The 20,985-nt window shown below is 48.7% G+C and overlaps 1 protein-coding gene across 1 annotated transcript; it reads right to left on the bottom strand.

Moving 5' to 3' along the window:
* Positions 1 to 1,694: 1,694 nt before the first annotated feature.
* LOC136651056 (transcription factor HES-7.1-A-like) lies at positions 1,695 to 7,945 on the bottom strand. Its single transcript, XM_066627125.1, has 4 exons — positions 7,901 to 7,945; positions 7,572 to 7,667; positions 7,331 to 7,409; positions 1,695 to 2,152 (listed from the first exon to the last, which is right to left on the bottom strand). The coding sequence occupies exons 1-4, from the start codon at positions 7,943 to 7,945 to the stop codon at positions 1,695 to 1,697; spliced, it is 678 nt and encodes a 225-aa protein (XP_066483222.1).
* Positions 7,946 to 20,985: the final 13,040 nt, after the last annotated feature.

Raw genomic sequence — 20,985 nt, 5'->3', positions numbered from 1 at the left:
TAAGACATCTCACGGCCTGAGAACGGGTGATGGTTTGCACAGGTACAACCAGTCTCAGTAGGCCACAATATAAGCTAGCAGTGCATGGTGAGGTTTGGGAGAAGATAGAGTGCAAACACTAAAGAAAGCCACTATGTGGCATACAAACACACACACACACTTGCCTAACCAGAAGCATGGAACAACCAGTCTTGGAACAAGAGCGTAGGATGCTGGCAATTTCACCACTGGTACTGAGCAGACCCCCACAGTCCATTTCAGACTAGTTCCACATCCACATGGCTTGATTTCTCTGCACTTGATGACTGGCAGTTCAGGGTGATGGCAACCCATGCCATTAAGCCATTTCTGCCCAACATTGTATATACACAACAGGGATCAAATGTGTACACCTGTGGGCTGGGCAGAAACGGGTTTTTAAAAGACCTGCTTATGGTGTTGTATCTGGAGGTTGTCCATGACTTTGTGTACCTTGGCTCAACGATCTCCGACACTCTTTCTCTCGATCCCAAGCTAAACAAACGCGTCGGTAAAGCAGCTACCACATTTTCCAGACTCACAAAGAGAGTCTGGTCCAACAAGAAGCTGACGGAACATACCAAGATCCAGGTCTACAGAGCTTGCGTCCTGAGTACACTTCTGTACTGCAGCAAGTCATCTGCAAGAGGGATCTGAAGGCCTTAGGAGTGGACCTCAACAAGTGGGAAACCCTGGCCTCTGAGTGGCCCACTTGGAGGCAGTCTGTGCAGCATGGCCTTTCCCAGTTTGAAGAGACACTTGGCCAACAGTCTAAGAGGCAAAGAAGGAAGGCCCATAGCCAGGGAGACAGGCCAGGGACAGACTGCACTTGCTCCCAGTGTGGAAGGGATTGTCACGCCTTTTCAGCCACACTAGATGCTGTTCCAGAACCACCTTTCAGAGCGCGATACCATAGTCTTTCGAGACTGATGGTTGCCAACATGGATCTGTGATGGATCATTTGCACACACCCGTCACATTGGCGTGAACTCTATGTGATCATCAGCCCACAGAATCAAGATGTTAACACAGTCTTGCAACACAGATGCATAAAACAATGCTACAATTTTTGCACATTTTCTTTAAAAAATCCAGTATTTATTCAAAACAAACCATGCCAGTATCCAGCAGCCTTCTGTATTTCAGTTTATTTTAATAACACCTCCGCTCTAGAAAATATACATCAACTCAGATGATAAGAAAATCATAATGAAACTAAAACTTCTCACCCATTTTACCCAATCCCACCTACCCTCATTGCTGGAAGGGGCTTCTCCTGCTTAAGAGTTTGACAGATGATCTTATTAATTGGGGGGGGGGGGTTGCCATAGGCCTCACGCACATGGAAGGGAGGGGAAACATCAACATTGACAAACAGCCTGCTCCAACCAAGGAAGAAAACATGACACTGACACAGGATGCAGCATTCAGGCCTCCTCTCACCCCCAAGAATCTCAAGGCCCAGCTCCAAACATAAAGCCATTCACTTGACTGGGCCTCACTGTAAAGCTTTTTTTCTTTAATTAAAAATTAGTCTTTTGCCAATCAGTTCAGGGGGAAAGAGTCCCCCATCACCCCCAGAAGAGAACATGTATCTTGGCAACATAAAACCCAGACTATGCAATATATAGAGACTTTAATATACATTTACAAAGAAATTAAGAGGGAGGGGATTTTCAAGGCCAGGGTCTCCATACATTCAGCGCCTGGGGAGACTGCGCCGTGGAATTCCGTGTATCTGAGAGTTTGCTCTGTTGCGACCTGCTGCAGGCATCTTGCTGGGCCGGGCCGTTTACCCGGGCTTGCAGTCCTTGCCTGGTGGGGTAAGTGTTGGTGTTGGGCGGTGGGTGCAGGACATAAGCGGCACCGCCTAGGGGTGGGCTGCACCCGGCAAACACATCGGGGCTGTATCGCTGCTGTAGCTCCATTGCAGGAGGAGGAGGGGGGCGATGCAGCTCTCCCCGGGGGCTGGCGGTGATCTTCTCCATGCAGTGGCATATGTGTTCCATCAGATAGGCCTTTTTGCCCGTGCAAATGCCCGGGCTGGCTCGGAGGAAGTGGGTCGCTTGGGTGAGGCACTCCCTGTAGCCGCTGTGGTACCTCTGCCAGAGGGCATCCTCTTTGTGCTTGGTCTCTGTGGTGTATTCAGCAAGCATGACAAAAAAAGGAGAGACAACTGTTTAGAGTTAGCAAGGGGAACGCAAGTCGGTCCCTAGCTGCGTGGATGGGCCAGGCTGCCCCAGGCGGCAGTGGACTTGTGCTTGTGCCCCTCACATACCTGGTAGGACCTGTGCACCATTTTTACCTCTTCCTCCTAACAGAGTGGCCAACTCTCTTTCTTGGCAGGGCATGTGTGCCTCTCACAGCTGCGCAAGAAGCAGAAATTCAGATGGGGCCTTCCCTGCATCTCTACATCAGAAGCGAAAGAACATTCTCCTGCCCAATTTCTGCTTCCTCACACTGCTGTCAAAGGCCCAGGAGCCCTGCCAGGGGGAAAAAGACAAAAGTTAGCCACTCTACTCCTTCTGATTCTTCCCCCCCCCCCAAGCACTACACCACAGAGTTGTCCTTGCTCCCCTGCCCAGGGTACCCTGGAAAGTGTAGTTCTAGACCTGGCCTTGGGAATTTTGAGGTGGGGAGGCTCTGTTGCTTCAAAAAACAACAGTTCCCAAGACCCTTTGTCACTGCCATGATAGTTAGAAATTAAATTTTAAAAATGGGCTGTATTTTTCCATAGCAGATGTGACCCCAGTGCAGGGCAAGCACTGAACATGAGAGCCCCTCACACAGTGGCTTAGCTAGAGGGGATGCAAAGCACTAAAGTTTAGCAGGGAGCCTCATCAAGGCATGCAAGCAGCCCCCCCCCCTTCAGAGCCATTCAGTTCTGCCTCTCTTTTGCTTCCCCAGCCCAGGGGTTTCAGAGCCTGAATGACTCTGAAGGAGGGCTGCTTGCATGCTTTGGTGAGGCTCCCTGCAAAACTTAGTGCTTGCACCCCCTCTAGCTACACCACTGCTCTCAGATGACCTACTCTCTTCCTATGCTTTCTAGGAAAGGTGCGAGGGAACTTCTCTTACCTCAGATCTCTCTCATGACACACCAGACACTGCCCTAGCTCCATCCACTATGAGTGTCTGTTTCTCCTAAAGACAGTCCAAAATTCACCTACAGACCCCTAAATTGGGAATTAATTACAGCTGTTCAGCAAGTGATGTGTTACTTCACAGTCATTTTCCTGGAAGAAGGATCTCACTTTACACCTGACACCATGTATAAAAACAGACAGCCTGGCCTGTTCATGTGCAAATCACAGAAGCATAAGCATCATCTGCAGGAAAGGACACTGTATGGAGAGAAACCTCATCACCGGCTTATTCCCACAGGATCAGCTTTTGCTAAAGGCACAGGACCAGAGTTAGTTTAAAAAGTTGGCTATTCTACTACCCTCACAAGAAAGGGAAAACAATTAGCAAATGAAACCTCTTTTTCCCCTTCATTATATCTCCATGCTCTCCCCTCAAAAAAGGGTTCCAGTGTTAGATGTGTGTGATTGTCATGCAACTATTAAAAACATTCAGAGGCCCTGCTTGGCAAAAATATTGGCAACCCCAGCTGTTCAGATAGTCTGGCTCACAACTTGTATGAGAAAATTTAACTGACTCTCTGTGGTTGTTTTTTTTCCCCTTCACCTCAGTTAACTGTTGGAAAGTCTCCTGTACTTCCCCACAAAGAGTTTCAAGGGCTTTACATAGACCCCATGGTGTCACAGATGAGGAGCCCCCTCTGTCAGCTTTTGCACATTCTGTTTTTCACTGCAGTTGTAGCCCCTTTTGTGACTTTGGGCACAAGCCTAACCAGGTCTACTCAGAAGTAAGTCCTATTTTGTTTCACTCAGGAAAGTGTGGTTAGGATTGCAGCCTTTGATGCACAAACTGGAATCAGGATTTGTCATACAAGACAATGAATTTGCACATCTGGCTCCATAAAACTGTATTTATTCATGCCACATAGAAGCAAACATTTGTTTCCTCTAGCCTCTAAAAATTTGTTTCCTCTATAGAGGAAATTTGTTTCCTATAATCTTGTGGGAAGTGTTTTATACTTAATTGTAAGAAAAACAGAAATGCCTAGTGTCAGTGGCATAACTAGAGGGGGTGAAAAGCACTTCGTTTTGCAGGCACCTGAATGTGCTACGCAAGCGGCTCCTTCTCCCCCAGAGCTATTCCAGGTAGTGAGAGCAAAACGGAGGCAAATGCCAGAGAAGACGCAAATGCCTCCATTTTGCTCCCACTGCCCAAAATTGCTCTGAAGGGGATGGGGAAGAGTCACTTGCATGGCATATTCAGGCACCTGCAAAACTTAGTGCTTTGCATCCCCTCTAGCTATGCCACTGCCCAGGTCACCTGCCCCTACATCATCCCTGATGCTCATTCTAGCCTGGGCACTTCCTTGTCCTTCAACATTTGCAGGTGATATGTTACTCTGATGCCCTGGTTCCTCTGTAGCATTGCCCAGCCTTGCCTGACTCCTCCAGAAGTGGAGATGGCTGAAGTGCTAGTCAAGGAGGGTTCAGGACAGAGGAGAGCTTAGCAGGCCATAACACCTGGAGAAGCTGCTCTCTCACTGCGGGATCAACTGTGTGGCAAGCCAGCCATTCCTACACATAGCAGCCATCTCTGCTGGCACTTGCAAAACAAGCAGGTAAAAAGCCCTGCTCTTGCTACCTATACACACCCAGCCAGAGAGGGCTGCAATCCAGGGACACTTCACTGGAAGTGATTGTTGGCATCCTTCAGTCTCGAAGACTATGGTATCGAGCTCTGAATAGTGGTTCTGGAACAGAGTGTCCTCTCCAGTGCGTGAAGCCTGGGTAAAGTAGGTATGGAGGATAGACTGTTACCCATGCAGCAAATCCCCCCTCTCCACGTCGCTGAAATGGTTCAACAGAAAGGCAGAAGCCAATACGGTTGGTTCCAGCGGCGTCGCAGGAGTTGCCAGAACATGACTGTGTTCAGCCATGAACTGCCTCAGGGACTCCAGCTCTGGATTTTGCCTCGAGGTTGACTCCTGAATCCTTTTCCATAACTGGATGTAGCCACACATCCTCCACAGCAGTGGAGGTTTGGGATCAGAGTTTTCCTTCTCTCAGATGAGCTGCCTTCCCAGGCTATCGAGTACCATCTACCTGTTTAGTGGCTGTTTAGTTGCCTCTTAAGACAAGTACAGCCAAACTGAGGGCCTATTCTTATCCCCCAGCCCCCAGGGGCTGGAAGTAAGCCCCATCGAACAAAATGGGACTTAATTCAGAGTAGGCATTCATAGGATTGTGCTCTGAATTAGGATATCCCTTAACATGGCCCAAGAAGAAGCCACAGACAAAACCTGTTCGTGTTTACTTGATGCCAAATCAAAAGTCCTCTGTTCTTTTGAGCCACTCTGCTCTTATCTAATCCATCTGTTTCCAGGGCTCTTGAAAAATTGAGCAGATGTTAAAACTAAAAAGGAATACCACCACCACCCCTCCAGAAACACACTCACCAGTTCTAAAGGCACTTACCCTACAACACAAAACATTTGAGGTAGGGTACAGAGAAAGCTAAAGCAGCTAGGGTGAGGGGAGGGGGTTGGTTTGGAAGGATTGGGGTTGCAAAGGGAAAGCAAAGAAGACACAGCTAAGCCCTTGTTTGTGGTGATGCTACAGGGAGGGGGGCACATGCAGTGGCGTAGCTAGAGGGAATGCAAAGTGCTAAGTTTTGCAGGGTGCCTCACCATGGCCTGCAAACTGCCCCTCCCCTATGGAGCCATTCAGGGCCACTAGAGGTATATGCCAGGAATGGTTCAGAGGGGCAGTGGCCACTTGCATGGTGCCATGGTGAGGCACCCTGCAAAACCTTCTCTAGCTACACCATTGGGCACATGTCTACCTCCTTGGCCTGATGCCTTCCCTTCCTGATAGGGCTCCTTTGCCTTTTAGCAGTGCTGTGTGACAGCCTTTCTCACCCATTACTGCACCTTCATGTGGGGGGGGGAGCCCAATTCCCTGGAAATGATGTTTGCCAGGCCAGCCAGAGGGAAAGGCACAGCAGCCCTGCCAAGAACTGGCAATTCTTTTTGACGAATCCATTCTAATGGGATCTAAACATTAAAAGTTTGAAGAAAACTACCTTTCTTGAAAGGGTTCCTTCCTGGAAATAAAAGGAAGAGTGAATAGGCTGGAATGCTGTGTTCTGTGTGCATACAAGCCTCTTTCTCACAACCCAAGCCTGGGTTCAGGATCATTTGTCTTTCATCTATCTCCCTGTTTGCTTTTAATACTCCCTGGTTGTGCCTCTTGAGGTGGACGGCCAAATCGGATGCAACAGTGGTGTAGCTAGGGGCATGCAAAGCACTATGTTTTGCAGGGAGCCTCACTGTGGTGTGTAAGCAACCCCCCCCTTTGGAGCCACTCCAGGCAGTGGGTGCAAAACAGAGGCATACACAGAGGTTTTGCACCCCCTCCAGCTACGCCACTGTCAGTGCACCCAGGGATTCCAAGGCAAACACACAGGGGATTCTTTAACTTTAATACTTTAACACGGAGAGTTTGAAAACCACAGGTATATTCACATGCAAGGATGCTGATCGAGTCTGAGGGGAGACATGATTGAGATATACAAAATTATGCAGGGGATGGATAGAGTGGATAGTTTTCTCATTTGCACCAGAAGCCGGGGACACCCACTAAAATTGAGTGGCAGGACAGATGAAAGAAAATATTTCTTTACCCAGCGCATTGTCTGAGCAAGTCCTTGCCACTGGATGTGGGGGTGGCAGGTAGCCTAGATGCCTTTAAAAGGAGATTCAACAGTTTTATGGAGTAAAAGTCCATCACATGTTACAAGTCAAGATGAGTATATGCAACCTCTGGATTTTAGAGGCAGCTCCCTCTGAACGCCAGGTGCAAGGGACTGGCAACAGGATACAGGTATCTTATTGTTTTCTGTTCTCCCAGAGGCATCTGGTGGACCACTGTGGGATGCAAGAAGCTGAACCTTTGGCCTGATCCAGCAGGACCTTTGGTCCAGCAGGACCAAAGGCGGGACCTTTGGCCTGATCCAGCAGGGCTCTTCTTATATAACCCAGAGAAAACTATTCCTACCCTAAACATGTCTCCTCTGCGGAAAGAAAGAAAGAAGGAAAGAAGGAAGGAAGAAAGAAAGAAAGAAAGAAAGAAAGAAAGAAAGAAAGAAAGAAAGAAAGAAAGAAAGAAAGAAAGAAAGAAAGAAAGAAAGAAAGAAAGAAAGAAAGAAAGAAAGAATTCAAAAAATGTGATACCTGATAGAGGCTGTGTCTTCAAAAACTGAACTGTTTTTTGTAAAATTTCTGCCTTTTCAACTTTGGGATTTTTAAGTCTCTGCAGAGACAAAAACAAGACAAAAGAAGAGGGGGAGAGTAAAGGGGGCAGGAAGGAGGAATGAAAATAAAATATTCTTTGTATGATTTGCTTTGGGGGGAAGGAATGTTTTGGGCTCTGGAAATGGGGGGGGTGTTAAGAGAGGTGGGGCGGCTCTCTTACCTCGTCCTGGGTGGCTTCCAAGAGCAAGACCCGGAGGCGGTCCAGGCTTTGGTTCATTCTGTCCCTCCGCCGCTTCTCCATCAAGGGCTTCAGCAGCTGCAGAAAGAGAGAGTTGGAAGGCAGGAAAGAACAGGCAGGAGGTGTGGATGGAAGGAGGAGGAAAGAGAATGGAGAGCTTTTGAAACAGAAAACCGACACTCCACACCTACCAGGGCTGATTCTGCTCTGAGCTCCAGCTTCTGGAGGACAACAGGCCTCTCCACAGGTGGAGTTGAGAGCAGAATCCTCGAGAGCCACCACCAGACAGGCTGCCCAGTTGCAACTGTTACCTTCTTGTCGTCTTTGCTTTCCCACTTCTGGCTTGTCATCTTCATAACTGGTGGACCCAAGAAGATGGAGGGACGGACGGACGGACAAGCAGCTGGTGTCTCGCTGGCTGGCTGGCTCTCGTCTACAGACACAATTTCTCCCCTTTCTTCAAAGGCAACAGGGCCCTTTTATACCCTCTCCCCTCCCATTTCTTCTTCCATCCCTATCCCCCATACAACCTCCACAAAGAAAATGTCACACCTCCCTCCCCCTTCCTTTGATCTCCTTTTGCTGTCTTGGGGGACGGAGTGTGTCCGACACACTTGTAGCCGAGACCCCATGACAAAAGGGAAGGTGGCAGTTTCCTCTATAGGCTGCCTTCCTTGTCCACCTTAGTTAAATCTATGTACTGGTTTGTCTTACTTTTAAAGTTAGGAAAACACTACAGTCCTGCCAACATCACATCCACCAGCCATGGGCTGGAAAGAAGCCTTGAGCTCCTCCTGAAACAGAAAGTCTTCACTGTTGAAGCTACAAAACCACCCAAAGATATGGAAACTTTAATGGAACTGAAGTGCTGACATTTTGTAGGTATGGCAGTACAGAAGGAATCAAAATCTGAATATATGCAAGGATTTTTATTTAAATCCTTTAAGACCACACAACCAAGATGCAGCAAGAGCCAGACTGAGATGGACAGGACAGGTTGTTAATGTCATACAAACATATATGCAATGGCATAGCTAGACGGGGCGCTCCCAAAGGGAAGACTCCAAAGGGGAGGGCGATGGGCCGCTTGCACACTCTGGTGAGGCTCCCTGTGAGTAGATGAATTGCCAACCTCCATACCAGGAAAAGTTTTGCCAGAAAAGATTTTCTGCAGGTGACTTCTTGGGGATCAGTTGGTCAGATGACAATCCTAAGTGAGAAATGAAATTATCAAAGAATGATAGAAATTAGAGTGAGGGGAGAAAATGATGTTATTTTCTGGAGGCAAAAGATGTTTTGCAGGGATCTTGGTTTCAGCCCGCCTGGATAATGTTAACAGGTGCCCAAACAGTGTGGGGGAGTTTAGAATAGATCACTGAAGCCATGCCAGCTCCCCTGCTTTTAATTTAGCTAACCTCCAGGGGAAACTGCTTTCACTTACAATGACATTTTCAGGCCTCAGTTACTGAGAGGATTATGCAGATATACTATAGTATCTAATTTCTGGAGGCTTCCCTTATTCCCATTTGGGTAACAATGACCCCATCAAAGCTCCCACGCTTTTGCATATTTTACTCATCCTCCCCTCCAGCATCACACAGCGGGTGGGAGGGCACTTAAGCCCAGGTCAGGACCTCAGCTGCCTCCCAGCTCAGGTGATGGACCCCTGCTCTCAGGCTCCAATGGCATCAGGGGTTTGATCAGCTTCCTTAATAGACAATTGCCACTTTCTTCTTATTTTTTACCTACCAAGACTCTTATATATTTTATGGCTACATGTCAGGCAGTAAATTCAGCAAGTGCGGCCTTTCCCAGCAAGGGAAAGCTTTGCCTGCTGAATTTCTGCCTGATGTGCAGTCTTTGAAAGACTCAAGAGCCTTGCCATGATGGCAGGGGTGAGCAGGGAACAACTCTTATTCTAGATTAGCTAATGAAGAGCTAATGAATTGTTAAGCTGGGGTCCTGCAACTGGGCTAAAGTTTTGGCCAGTGGGCAGGCACAAGTCCCTAGCAGTGATCATGCACACTCTGCTCACGTGCTGGATTTGCCCCTAGCCTGGTGAAGGAGGTGGCAAGCATCAATGCAATGCTGGAGAGGGCCACAGCGCACCCCCCCCCCCACAGGCAATGTGTTACAAACTACTGGCACCCCTTATGGCACCAAACCCTGACCCTGCAGGACACTCACAGTCTTCTGTGTGTGACAGTAGATGAGGAACCCAGTTGGCCACTCTGGGAAGCAGGATGCCGGGCGAGACAGACCTCTGACTGAATGCAGCATCCTGCTAGTCACCCAGGTAATGTACACCCTGCCACAGTGATGGCTTGTAACACAGGCAGCTTTGAAGAGGGTGAACTGGGACTGGTCTCTCCATATCCACTGGCCGAGGTGCTACATGGAACCTCCAGACAGACCAGTTGCTGGAGAGCAAGAAGGCTCATTGCCTTCATCTCATGAGTTTTCAGGAAGCAGGAGGTTGGTATGGACAGGCCTTTTGGTCGTGGGAGGGAGAGGCTCAAGGCCCAGGGCTTAGCTGGGAGTTGAAACCAATCCTTCAAAGTACAAAGGGAGGCACTAGAAAGGTGCAAATGGAATCTTGAGCTCAGCATTTTGGGGTTTTCATGTTGAAGGCTCTCAGATTTTGCTTTAGGGGAAAAATCGATTTTGAAGGATATATATATTTTTTAATTGTTAAGCTTGGATCGGTCATGTCGTGAGAATGGATGATGGCCGGATTCCAAAGGATCTCCTCTATGGAGAACTCGTGCAAGGAAAGCACCCTACAGGTAGACCACAGCTGCGATACAAGGACATCTGCAAGAGGGATCTGAAGGCCTTAGGAGTGGACCTCAACAGGTGAGAAACCCTGGCCTCTGAGCGGCCCGCTTGGAGGCAGGCTGTGCAGCATGGCCTGTCCCAGTTTGAAGAGACACGGCCAACAGTCTGAGGCAAAGAGGCAAAGAAGGAAGGCCCATAGCCAGGGAGACAGACCAGGGACAGACTGCACTTGCTCCCAGTGTGGAAGGGATTGTCACTCCTGAATTGGCCTTTTCAGCCACACTAGATGCTGTTCCAGAACCACCTTTCAGATACCATAGTCTTTCAAGACTGAAGGTTGCCAACAACAACAAAAGCTTTGTCAATACATTTTAAAGGCAATGCTAAATATCATCATGACAAAATCAGTTTTTACATCTTGGAGCACTTCCCCCTGCCCCCAAAACCCTCTAAGTCTGCAATCCTAACCACACTTTCCTGAGGGTAAGCCATATTGAACAAAATAGAACTTACTTCTGAGCAGTCCTGGTTAGGATTGTGCCCTAAGGGTGCACAATCCTATACACACTTTCCTGAGAGTAAGTTCAACTGAATTCAATGAGGGTTATTTCTGAGTTGTACCTGCATTGGATCGCACTCTGAAGCAAACAGCATCCATACCTTGAAATATTGGGGAAGAGACATAATTCAAATGAGAAACATACATCCATACACACCCTTTTTCTGAACTAATCCCAAGTCCATGAGGTTGAAATCCATGCCTATTTCTCCCCTCATTTATCCTTATCCCTGATGCTGAATTAGATTGTAGGTTTGCTGCTGCAGGAATCATATTCTGATTCCTACTCTGCAAAGCACGCTGCCACATTAACAGTATGTAATCATTATCATAATCATAAATCACAATGTATCTGAATTTTGTCAAAGACCATTCAAATGAATTTTGCTTTGGAGAACCATTGCATGCCATGTGCCCCCTTCCACCAGTGCAATTGCTCCAGCATCCAGGGGAAACACAGAGGCCTCACCAAGGAGCATCAAGCATTTTACAACTCTTTATTGCGGCCCTAAGAGAGCAGGATGGTGACCAGCTTGTGGGAACCTACGGCCGGTGGTGATTCTCAGTACCATAAAAGCAGAGGTGTCAGAACTGACTAACACGCCCCCACCCAAATCAAGAGGAAGGACCAGGAGTTCAAAACACCCTAAAAATATTTTTAGAGAAAGATGAGAATTTTCCCACCAGTGAAAAAGATTTAAGGCGCCAGCTCAACTCGTGAATTTGGAGGCGGGGGCATGATGGCATTTTACAAAATTATGGCTAGTGTGGGAAAAGAGAGAGATTTTTCACCCTCCCACATCATGCTGGAATTCAGAGTCACCTAGCGAAACAGATGGGCAGTAGCAGAGACCTCAGGAGGTCCCATTTCACACAGAGCATCCTTTACCTATAGATTTCAGTGTCACAGGGTGCGATGATGAGCTTAGAGGGCTTTAAGAAAAGGATGAGCTGATGAATACAGTGTGGATCTATCAACAGCTGTAATGAGGTGTCATGACATGACAGAACCCCTGTGTTCAGGGAGAGTTCACCACTGAGTCTCAGTTGCAAGGGGGGCAAAGAGCAAGTGAGGGCTATCCTGAGCCACCTAGAAGCACCCAGTGGCCTCCTCTGGAACCAAGAGGTGGACCTTCTGGGTCTCAGCCAGCAGGGCTCTTCCTATTAGCCATGGTGGCCAAGAATGAAACTTCCACTGTCATTGGGTGCACTCTAAAACACGGATACCATGTGCTCACAGAGGAAATCTAAGGCATGTGCAGGGATCAAGTACAATGGCTCGGGCACAGTCCAGGGGAATGGCAAAGGTGTAGGTGCAAAAATACAAGGTTTTGATGGTGGGGATGTATGTTGGCAACCTTCAGTCTCGAGAGACTATGGTATCGCGCTCTGAAAGGTGGTTTTGGAACAGCATCTAGTATGGCTGAAAAGGCCAATTCGGGAGTGACAATCCCTTCCACAACGGGAGCAAGTGCAGTCTGTCCCTGGTCTGTCTTCCTGGCTATGGGCCTTCCTTCTTTGCCTCTTAGCCTCAGACTGTCGGCCAAGTGTCTCTTCAAACTGGGAAAGGCCATGCTGCACAGCCTGCCTCCAAGCGGGCCGCTCAGAGGCCAGGGTTTCCCACTTGTTGAGGTCCACTCCTAAGGCCTTCAGATCCCTCTTGCAGATGTCCTTGTATCACAGCTGTGGTCTACCTGTAGGGCGCTTTCCTTGCACGAGTTCTCCATAGAGGAGATTCTTTGGGATCCGGCCATCATCCATTCTCACGACATGACCGAGCCAGCGCAGGCGTCTCTGTTTCAGCAGTGCATACATGCTAGGGATTCCAGCACGTTCCAGGACTGTGTTGTTTGGAACTTTGTCGAAAGCATTCTGTTTCCTCTCCTGTTGTGAGCGAAGAGTCCATGACTCGCTGCAGTACAGAAGTGTACTCAGGACGCAAGCTCTGTAGACCTGGATCTTGGTATGTTCCCTCAGCTTCTTGTTGGACCAGACTCTCTTTGTGAGTCTGGAAAACATGGTAGCTGCTTTACCGATGCGTTTGTTTAGTTCGGTATCGAGAGAAAGAGTGTCAGAGATCGTTGAGCCAAGGTACACAAAGTCATGGACAACCTCCAGTTCATGCTCAGAGATTGTAATGCAGGGAGGTGAGTCCACATCCTGAACCATGACCTGTGTTTTCTTCAGGCTGATTGTCAGTCCAAAATCTTGGCAGGCCTTGCTAAAACGATCCATGAGCTGCTGGAGATCTTTGGCAGAGTGGGTAGTGACAGCTGCATCGTCAGCAAAGAGGACGGGGATAATATTGCAATAAATGGGAAGGGGGTCAAAGAGGTAATGCAAAGCAAATGTGCACAGACAATGGCTCGCACCACAAAGTCCTAAACATCAGCGTTTGGGGTCCCTCCCTGGCTGGAAATGGTGCCTCTTGTTCAACACCCTGCATTGTTCAAGAGGCCTGTGCCACCATGACCGAGTTTGTAGTGAAGCTGGTACAGGCAGTCCAGGTAGAAGGCACCCCTTTGTGTTCAATAATGGCTCTGTTTGCTTCAAAGTCAGGAGGCTCCTAGGATGTGGTCTTGCCTGTAGATTTAAACCTGCTGACCAAGCAAGGTGCAACTGACCATGGAGTGTTCCCCAAAAGGCAAGGCTTCTCCTAAGCCAGGCAGCGGGGGGAGGGGGGGTGCACTGCAGAACCAAAGTCTGTCTTTTTTCCTAAAGGCTGCAGGACCCGATGCTTCCCTGACATCAGCCCAAGCAAAAGACCCAGGAGATTGGCCTGGGTCACACTACCTGACCTACACCCAGCATCAGGTATATGTGCAAACCAATCTGTCAGGCAAAACCACGTGCACAGGTAGCAAGCCTTTAACTCTGCATTCTGGAGGGGTGGAGGTACGCAGCCAGGGAGGGCTGTTGCTGGCCTACGCTGATTCTGGGCTTCCTGGCTGGCCACTTCCTGGCTGGCTGGAAGCAGGATGCTAGACTAGGTGGACTCGCACAGCTAGAGCGGGTACAAAGCCATTCCAGGCAGTGGGTGCAAAACGGAGGCATGCACCTGGCTCCAAAGGAGAGGGGGAGAGGCTGCTTGCACGCCCTGGTGAGGCTCCCTGGAAACTTAGCGCTTTGCACTCCTTCTAGCTACACCACTGCCCATGAGCATGGCTGATCATGCTCCTATGAAAGCATCACGGGGGGGGGAGGTGCCCCACAGCCCAAATAACCCCTACTACCCCATCTATCCAACAACGGGGGAAAAAACCTCATTGCAGAATTCTGTCCACACTGGAGGAACGTCCTTCAATTAACGCTACAACCCTCCATCCCTCTCAGAACAATTTGGTGCCTTCTGTCCAAAGCTTGTCAGTGCCAGGCCAAGCTTAACTAGCCCCCACCACGCTGCCAGTTTCAAAATGCAGGATTCAAGACTTGAAACATGAGATACAACAACTGGTGCCCTGAATCCCATACAGAGCACATTCTGCTCTCCACTATATATGCAGTTTCCGCATACACACCTCTGGAATTAGGGGACAGAAGCAGTGCTGCTGCCTTTCCCCCAGGCAGAGGTTCTGTACCTTCAATAGCAACACAGCAGACAGAAATCAACAGGTGAGACTTTTCTGGATGTGAAGGTGCAGCAGCGAGAGAAACTTCACTGACATAGGCTCCAATCCTATCCAACTTTCCAGCACCCTGGAAATGCAGGGTGCAATGCAGCCCCAGGGTAAGGGAACAAATGTTCCCATACCTTAAGGAGGCCTCTGTGACTGCACCCCCAACACAGGAAGCAGTGCATACCCCATAGGCACAGCAGCACCTGCACTGGAAAATTGGATAGGATTGGGCCCTTAGGGTCCAATCCTATCCAACTTTCCAGCGCCAATGCAGCCACAATGCTGCCCCAACATATGGGAACAAATGTTCCTTACTTTGAGTAATGGAGGAGGCTTCCATTACTGCCCTCCCACTGTGGGATGCAGCGCATGTCCCATTGCCACAGCAGCATCAATACTGGAAAGTGGGATAGGATCAGGCCCTTAATTTCTATTGTGCAGCTTTAAAAGCAAAGGGTCATAGTTCATTTAAAATACTGACATGCTGGCAAATTTCCAATCCAGAGGCACCATAGACCGTAAAGTACTGGGCCCTTAAACTGGAAAGACCTGAGTTCAAATTCCAGCGCAGCCACAAAGTTCACCAAATGCCTCTACTAGGCCTCTTCCCCCCCCCCCCACTAACCTACCCCCCCCCGGGTCCTTGTAAGGCGAAAGACTATGTAGCTACTGAGAACGTCCTCTAGGAAGCTTGGGATCAGTGGCATAGCCGGAGGGGGTACAAAGCACTAAGTTTTGCAAGGAGCCTCACTGAAGCATGTAAGGGGCCCCTCCCCGTCAGAGTCAGGCATATGTCTCCATTTTGCTCCCCCTCCTGGAATGACTCAGAAGGGGGGGGTGCTTGCATGCTGCAGTGAGGCTCTCTGCAAAGCGTAGTCATTTGTGCCCCCTCCGGCTATTCCACTAGGTGGGACAAATCTGTACAAAATAATTATGAGCCACATGATGTTGCCAAACAGAACTAAGCTTCAGCCTTAGCTACAGCAAGAGGTGGTGACGGCCACCAGAGCAGATGGCCTAAGAGGTGGTTAGGTAACTTTGTGATGGAGGAGGACAAAGCCTCCATGTTCAGAGGCAGTCTAGCATCCCTCCTGGTTGCTGCAGGGGGCAGACAGGCAGAGAAGGGCTTTTGGCTTTGCACCCTGTTGCAGGTCTCCCAGAGGCATCTGAGTGGGCCACTGTGGGAAGTAGGATACCGAACCAGGTGGACCTTTGCAATGACACAGCAGGCCTCTTCTTGCAATGCAGCAACAACCACCAGCCCAGACCACTCTAAAGGGAGATCTGATGCATTCGGAGAGGAGGAAGATCTGCCCACAACTATGCTGGGCACAAGGCACCCTGTGCAAAAGCACACTTCTGAATGCCAGTTTCTGAAGGGCAAGCCACAGGTTGCACCTGCTGCCTGACCTCCTGCGCGCAGGACAAATGTCACCTCCTGTCACTGCCTTGCCTGCCAGTCACTACTTCTCAGAGCTGCTACAAGCACTCCTTCACCTCTGTACTGAAGAGAAGGAGAGTGGAGCAGAAAAGGAAGTGTGGAGAAGTAGTGTGGCTGGCTAGAGTGTCTCCTGGTAGATGCTACAGCTCCCCACTCTCCTCCTTCACACTTCCTCTCAGGCCCCTCTTCCTCTTCAAATACAGCACAGTGCAACCAGGAGAACACTCGGCAACTCTTCATGCGATTGCCAAGTGGCAGCAATAGGCAACATGAGGCAGCTGGTAGGAAGGAAGATGGTGGCTTCCACCCACAATAACCTGCAGCCCTAGGTCACCGCCTGCATTCATTCTGCAGCCCCCCACTCTAGATGCTGGGTTAGATGAGCCACCTTTAGCCTGATTCAGCAGGGCTGTCCTGGTGTTGGTATCTTCATTCATTCATTCATTCATTCATTCATTCATTCATTCATTTATTTATTTTTCACATTTTTATACCGCCCTTCCTCCAAAGAGCTCAGGGCGGTTTACACAGCTGCTCCTTCCCTCTTTCTTGTCCTCACAACAACCCTGTGAGGTAGGTGAGGCTGAGAGAAAGTGACTGGCCCAAGGTCACCCAGGAATCTTTCCTTGCAGCAGTGACTGGCTGGGGCCCCAACCCCTCGCCTTTTGAGAGTGGAACATCGGCAGCTCCCCACAATCCCAATTTAGCGAGTTCCGTAAAATCCAAGAGGGAATTTTAATATCTCGCAGGGCCCAGATGGACAGATAGAAATTAACAGGTAAAGCTTTCCTCTGCATGGAAAAGGTGCAGCTGTTTTCATGCAGAAGTTTGCAGCCCTGATTTCCAGTCCCTCTGCTGTATCCCAACGTTTTAAATAGAGATGGAAGTTGGAGCTCAGTGCAGCTCTCTGAACTTTGACTCCATCTTCCTAACCTCAGGTAGATGCCAGAATTGGCAATGGCTACCAATGGTAACAGAAAGGAACTCAGCACATGCTTAAAGGCAAACTCATTTCCTTTATCCCTTCAGTTTCTCAGGCTGAGTTGGCCCTGGGACTGGAAAACAGATCAGGGGCTAATTCCAAGCTCAAATTAACTCCAGATGCTGGTCTCCAACCCATGTTGGAAAATATGGGAAGCTGCTCTCAGCTTAGTAGTGGAACTGGTCCGTCAAGAAAGGCAGAAGAGGTGAAGCAACACCGGTCAGTCATTTAAACTAGGGGTGCCCAAACCCTGGCCCAGGGGCCATTTGTGGCCCTCAAGAACCCCCAATTCGGCCCACAGGGAGCCCCCAGTCTCCAATGAGCCTCTGGCCCTCCAGAAGACTTGCTGGAGCCCGCCCGCGCTGGCCCGACGTGACTACTCTCAATGTGAGGGCCAACTGCTTGACTTCTTGCATGAGCTGCAGGCTGAGGGGTCCCTCTGGTGCTTGCTGCTTCATGTATGTGAAGCAACAGTGGCAGCAAAGGAAAGGCCAGCCTTGCTTTGCACAAGGTATTTTATAGGCCTTGAGCTATCTTGATAAGTTCCATCTCTAATATATTCATTTAAGTAAATTTATGTAAATTATTCAAACTTTAAATGTAAATTAATTCTTTTTTCCTACACCCAATACTGTGTCAGAGAGATGATGTAGCCCTCCTGCCAAAAAGTTTGGACACCCCTAATTTAAACAGTAGAGTGCAGGGCAGGCTTTTCAAGTCAGCCAGGACACTAAGATGTACCGTTATCTGGTTGTTACAGACATTATGGGTTATGTCAGAATGCCAGATGCAAGGAAGGGCACCAGGATGAGGTCTCTTGTTATCTGGTGTGCTCCCTGGGGCATTCGGTGGGCCGCTGTGAGATACAGGAAGCTGGACTAGATGGGCCTGTGGCCTAATCCAGTGGGGCTGTTCTTATTAACCAGACTTGCCATCTTTTTTTTCTTGCCATCTTTTTCCTGTGCTCCAGCAGAGTAGAAATTCAGCAGGTGCATCTTTCTACCACTTCATTTTCATACCAGGAAAAGCTTCACCTGCTCAGTGTGTATTAGGCTGTGCACAGAAGGATCAATACAAAAAGTTGGCAACCCTCTATATTACTGAGTCGGGATCATAACTTGTTGAAATCATACATTCCCATCTTTTACATCCACCTGTGAGTGTGTACAACAGGACTGCTGCCACAGGTTCTGGTCTGTCTTCCTATCCCCTCACCCTCCATTGGCCCCTAGAAGTAAATTTGGACTGTTGTTGGCTTCCTTTTGTTGAATATGTTGAGAATAAAGGAGGCACAGGAATGGACTATTTAATTTAGCACTAATCGGATAATCTCCCCCCCCCAAAAGTGCAACATCCGAGAGAGCCACTAAAGGAACAATCCAGCTAAAGGGATTTGCCCCTCTAAATGCCCTAATCCTGTTTTCAAAGCATCTCCCTCCTTTCTGTTCAATGAGGGGGCTTAATCCTCCCTCCCTGATCATCCAGCCTTGACCCCCTAAGAAACACTGGCCTCCAAATGTGATTCAAAGCACCCTGTGTGTCTGGTAGGGAAGAGCAGGAGAATGGAAAGAAGGCATCCTGTGCGAGAAGGAGTACCCCAGTTTCCGAGGGGAAAGGGTCTCTGGGGGCTGACATCTCTTCTCACCTGGGAATCCTCTAAGAATATAAAAGGACTGCTGGCAAAGCAATCAGCCTCCATTATTATTTTGGTTCTAGGCAGTGGTATAGCTAGAGGGGTTGCAAAGCACTAAGTTCTGCAGTGAGCCTCACCGTGGCGTGCAAGCGCACCCCCCCTTCGCAGCCATTCCGGGCAGTGCCTCCATTTTGCACCCACCACCCAGAGTGGCTCCAAAGGAGATGAGTCACTTACACACTGCGGAGAGGCTACCTGCAAAACATAGTGCTTTGCACCCCCTCTAGCTACACCACTGTTTCTGGGAAACAAAATAAAGATTGAATAGTGCTCTACTGTATCAATTTAGATGTTATTTGCATTTTTATTTTAAATAAAAATAACATTAAAAAAATAAGAGTGGTTCTGTGGTTCTGACCACAAGCAGAGAGCCTTTGCCTTCAAAACCAAATATCTATTTTTTTTAAAAAAAATTTCATTTCATTTTTAGCCTAACTTCCTTCCAAAAAGCTGAGGATGACTGACACGGCGTTTCCAACCCCATTTTAACCTTGCAACAACCCTGTGCAGTGGTTTGGGAGCCCAACAGCAGAAAAGGGAGAGAGGCCCAAAGTCCCCCACCCTGCAAGGAAAGTTGCTAAGAATTCAAACTCAGATTTCCAGCACTACAAACTCTGTATCAGATAGATCTCAGGTGTTACTACCAATACACACATCTGAAATGATGCCTCCAGGACATGCTTGACAGGTGGGCCTTGGTCCCAGCCCCCAGCCCCCCCAATTTTTTAAACTTAAGAACTGGGCCTTCCCAACCAACCCTAGATACATGAGACTTGTGAAAAGGCTCGCTTCTTATGTTCTGTATCACTCTGACACACTGCAGCAAGTGTTACCCTGCACATGCCTGATCTCAGAAGCTAAGCAGGGTCAGGCCTGGTTAGTACTTGCAAGTGTTACCCTGCACATGCCTGATCTCAGAAGCTAAGAGGGTCAGGCCTGGTTAGTACTTGGATGGGAGACCACCTGGGATTACCGGGTACTGTAGGCTTATACCATAGTCTTTTGAGACTGAAGGTTGCCAACCACTCTGATACAGTCTTGGACACCCACACTCTCCATGTCTGGAATTTGAAACAGAGGATGCTGGGAATGAGCCCTGCTGAGCCCTGAGAAGTTGTTACTTCTCATGTAACAACTTAGAAACTGAAATTTGTAAAGCACAACAGGGGATCTGAGATAATTGGGGAGCTGCAAATTGGGCCACGAGAGCAGGTTGCCTCCTCCCCCCACCTCCTGGCTAGTAACCCCAGCTGCTCACAGGGAGGGGTGGTGTGCCTTTTTCCCTTGGGAAAAATGCTCCTTTCCTCCTCCTCCTCCTCTCCCTCCATCATCTTTATGGTGGAATTGCAAAAGAAGTCTTTGATCCCGCCTTTTATCACCTTGCAGTGTGTTTACAAATTAAGGGCCCTCCTCCCTCTGCACCTTCTGCTGTCCACGCGACTTGGGTGCCTGGAGGGTGGGTGGGAACCAGGCAGGAGCTCCTTTTGTCTTTCCTTTGTGAATTTCAAAGCAACCCAGGGCTCCAGAGGCAGGCAGAAAACATTTTGCCCATCAAAGCAATGTCTTACTGATGTTTTGGAGGCACCCATTCAACAGATGCAGCTTTCTTTGGGATGGAATTGTGGCACTGGGGGGGGGGGAGCCTTTTCATCTGAATTTCTGCTTGTCATGCAACACTCAGGCCCAGGAGGTGGATCAGAAAAAGGCGGTCAATTCACCCTCTCCAGACTTCTGCATACACACACAATACTCTGCAGAGACTGGGCAAAACACTATAAGCCAATATCGTGCCATCCATCCCCCAATGTAGTTATTGTTTTTTAAGACAAACTGAAATGTTGTCAAGAACATAAGAACAGCCCCACTGGATCAGGCCATAGGCCCATCTAGTCCAGCTTCCTGTATCTCACAGCGGCCCACCAAATGCCCCAGGGAGCACACCTGATAACAAGGGACCTCATCCTGGTGCCCTCCCTTGCATCTGGCATTCTGACATAACCCATTTCTAAAATCAGGAGGTTGCGCTTACACATCATGGCTTGTACCCCATAATGGATTTTTCCTCCAGAAACTTGTCCAATCCCCTTTTAAAGGCGTCTAGGCTAGACGCCATCACCACATCCTGTGGCAAGGAGTTCCACAGACCGACCACATGCTGAGTAAAGAAATATTTTCTTTTGTCTGTCCTAACCCACCCAACACTCAATTTTAGTGGAACACTAAAATTCCACAAATTTTCAAATTTGTCAAAAGCCCGCAAATGCATCCATGACATTGATACAAACCAGGGCATGACCATCCTGGCAATTATATCTCCACAGTTCCT

This window comes from Tiliqua scincoides, chromosome 5 (genome assembly GCF_035046505.1).
Source record: "Tiliqua scincoides isolate rTilSci1 chromosome 5, rTilSci1.hap2, whole genome shotgun sequence".
Lineage (NCBI taxonomy): Eukaryota > Metazoa > Chordata > Lepidosauria > Squamata > Scincidae > Tiliqua > Tiliqua scincoides.
This window is presented reverse-complemented; position numbering and strand designations above follow the sequence as displayed.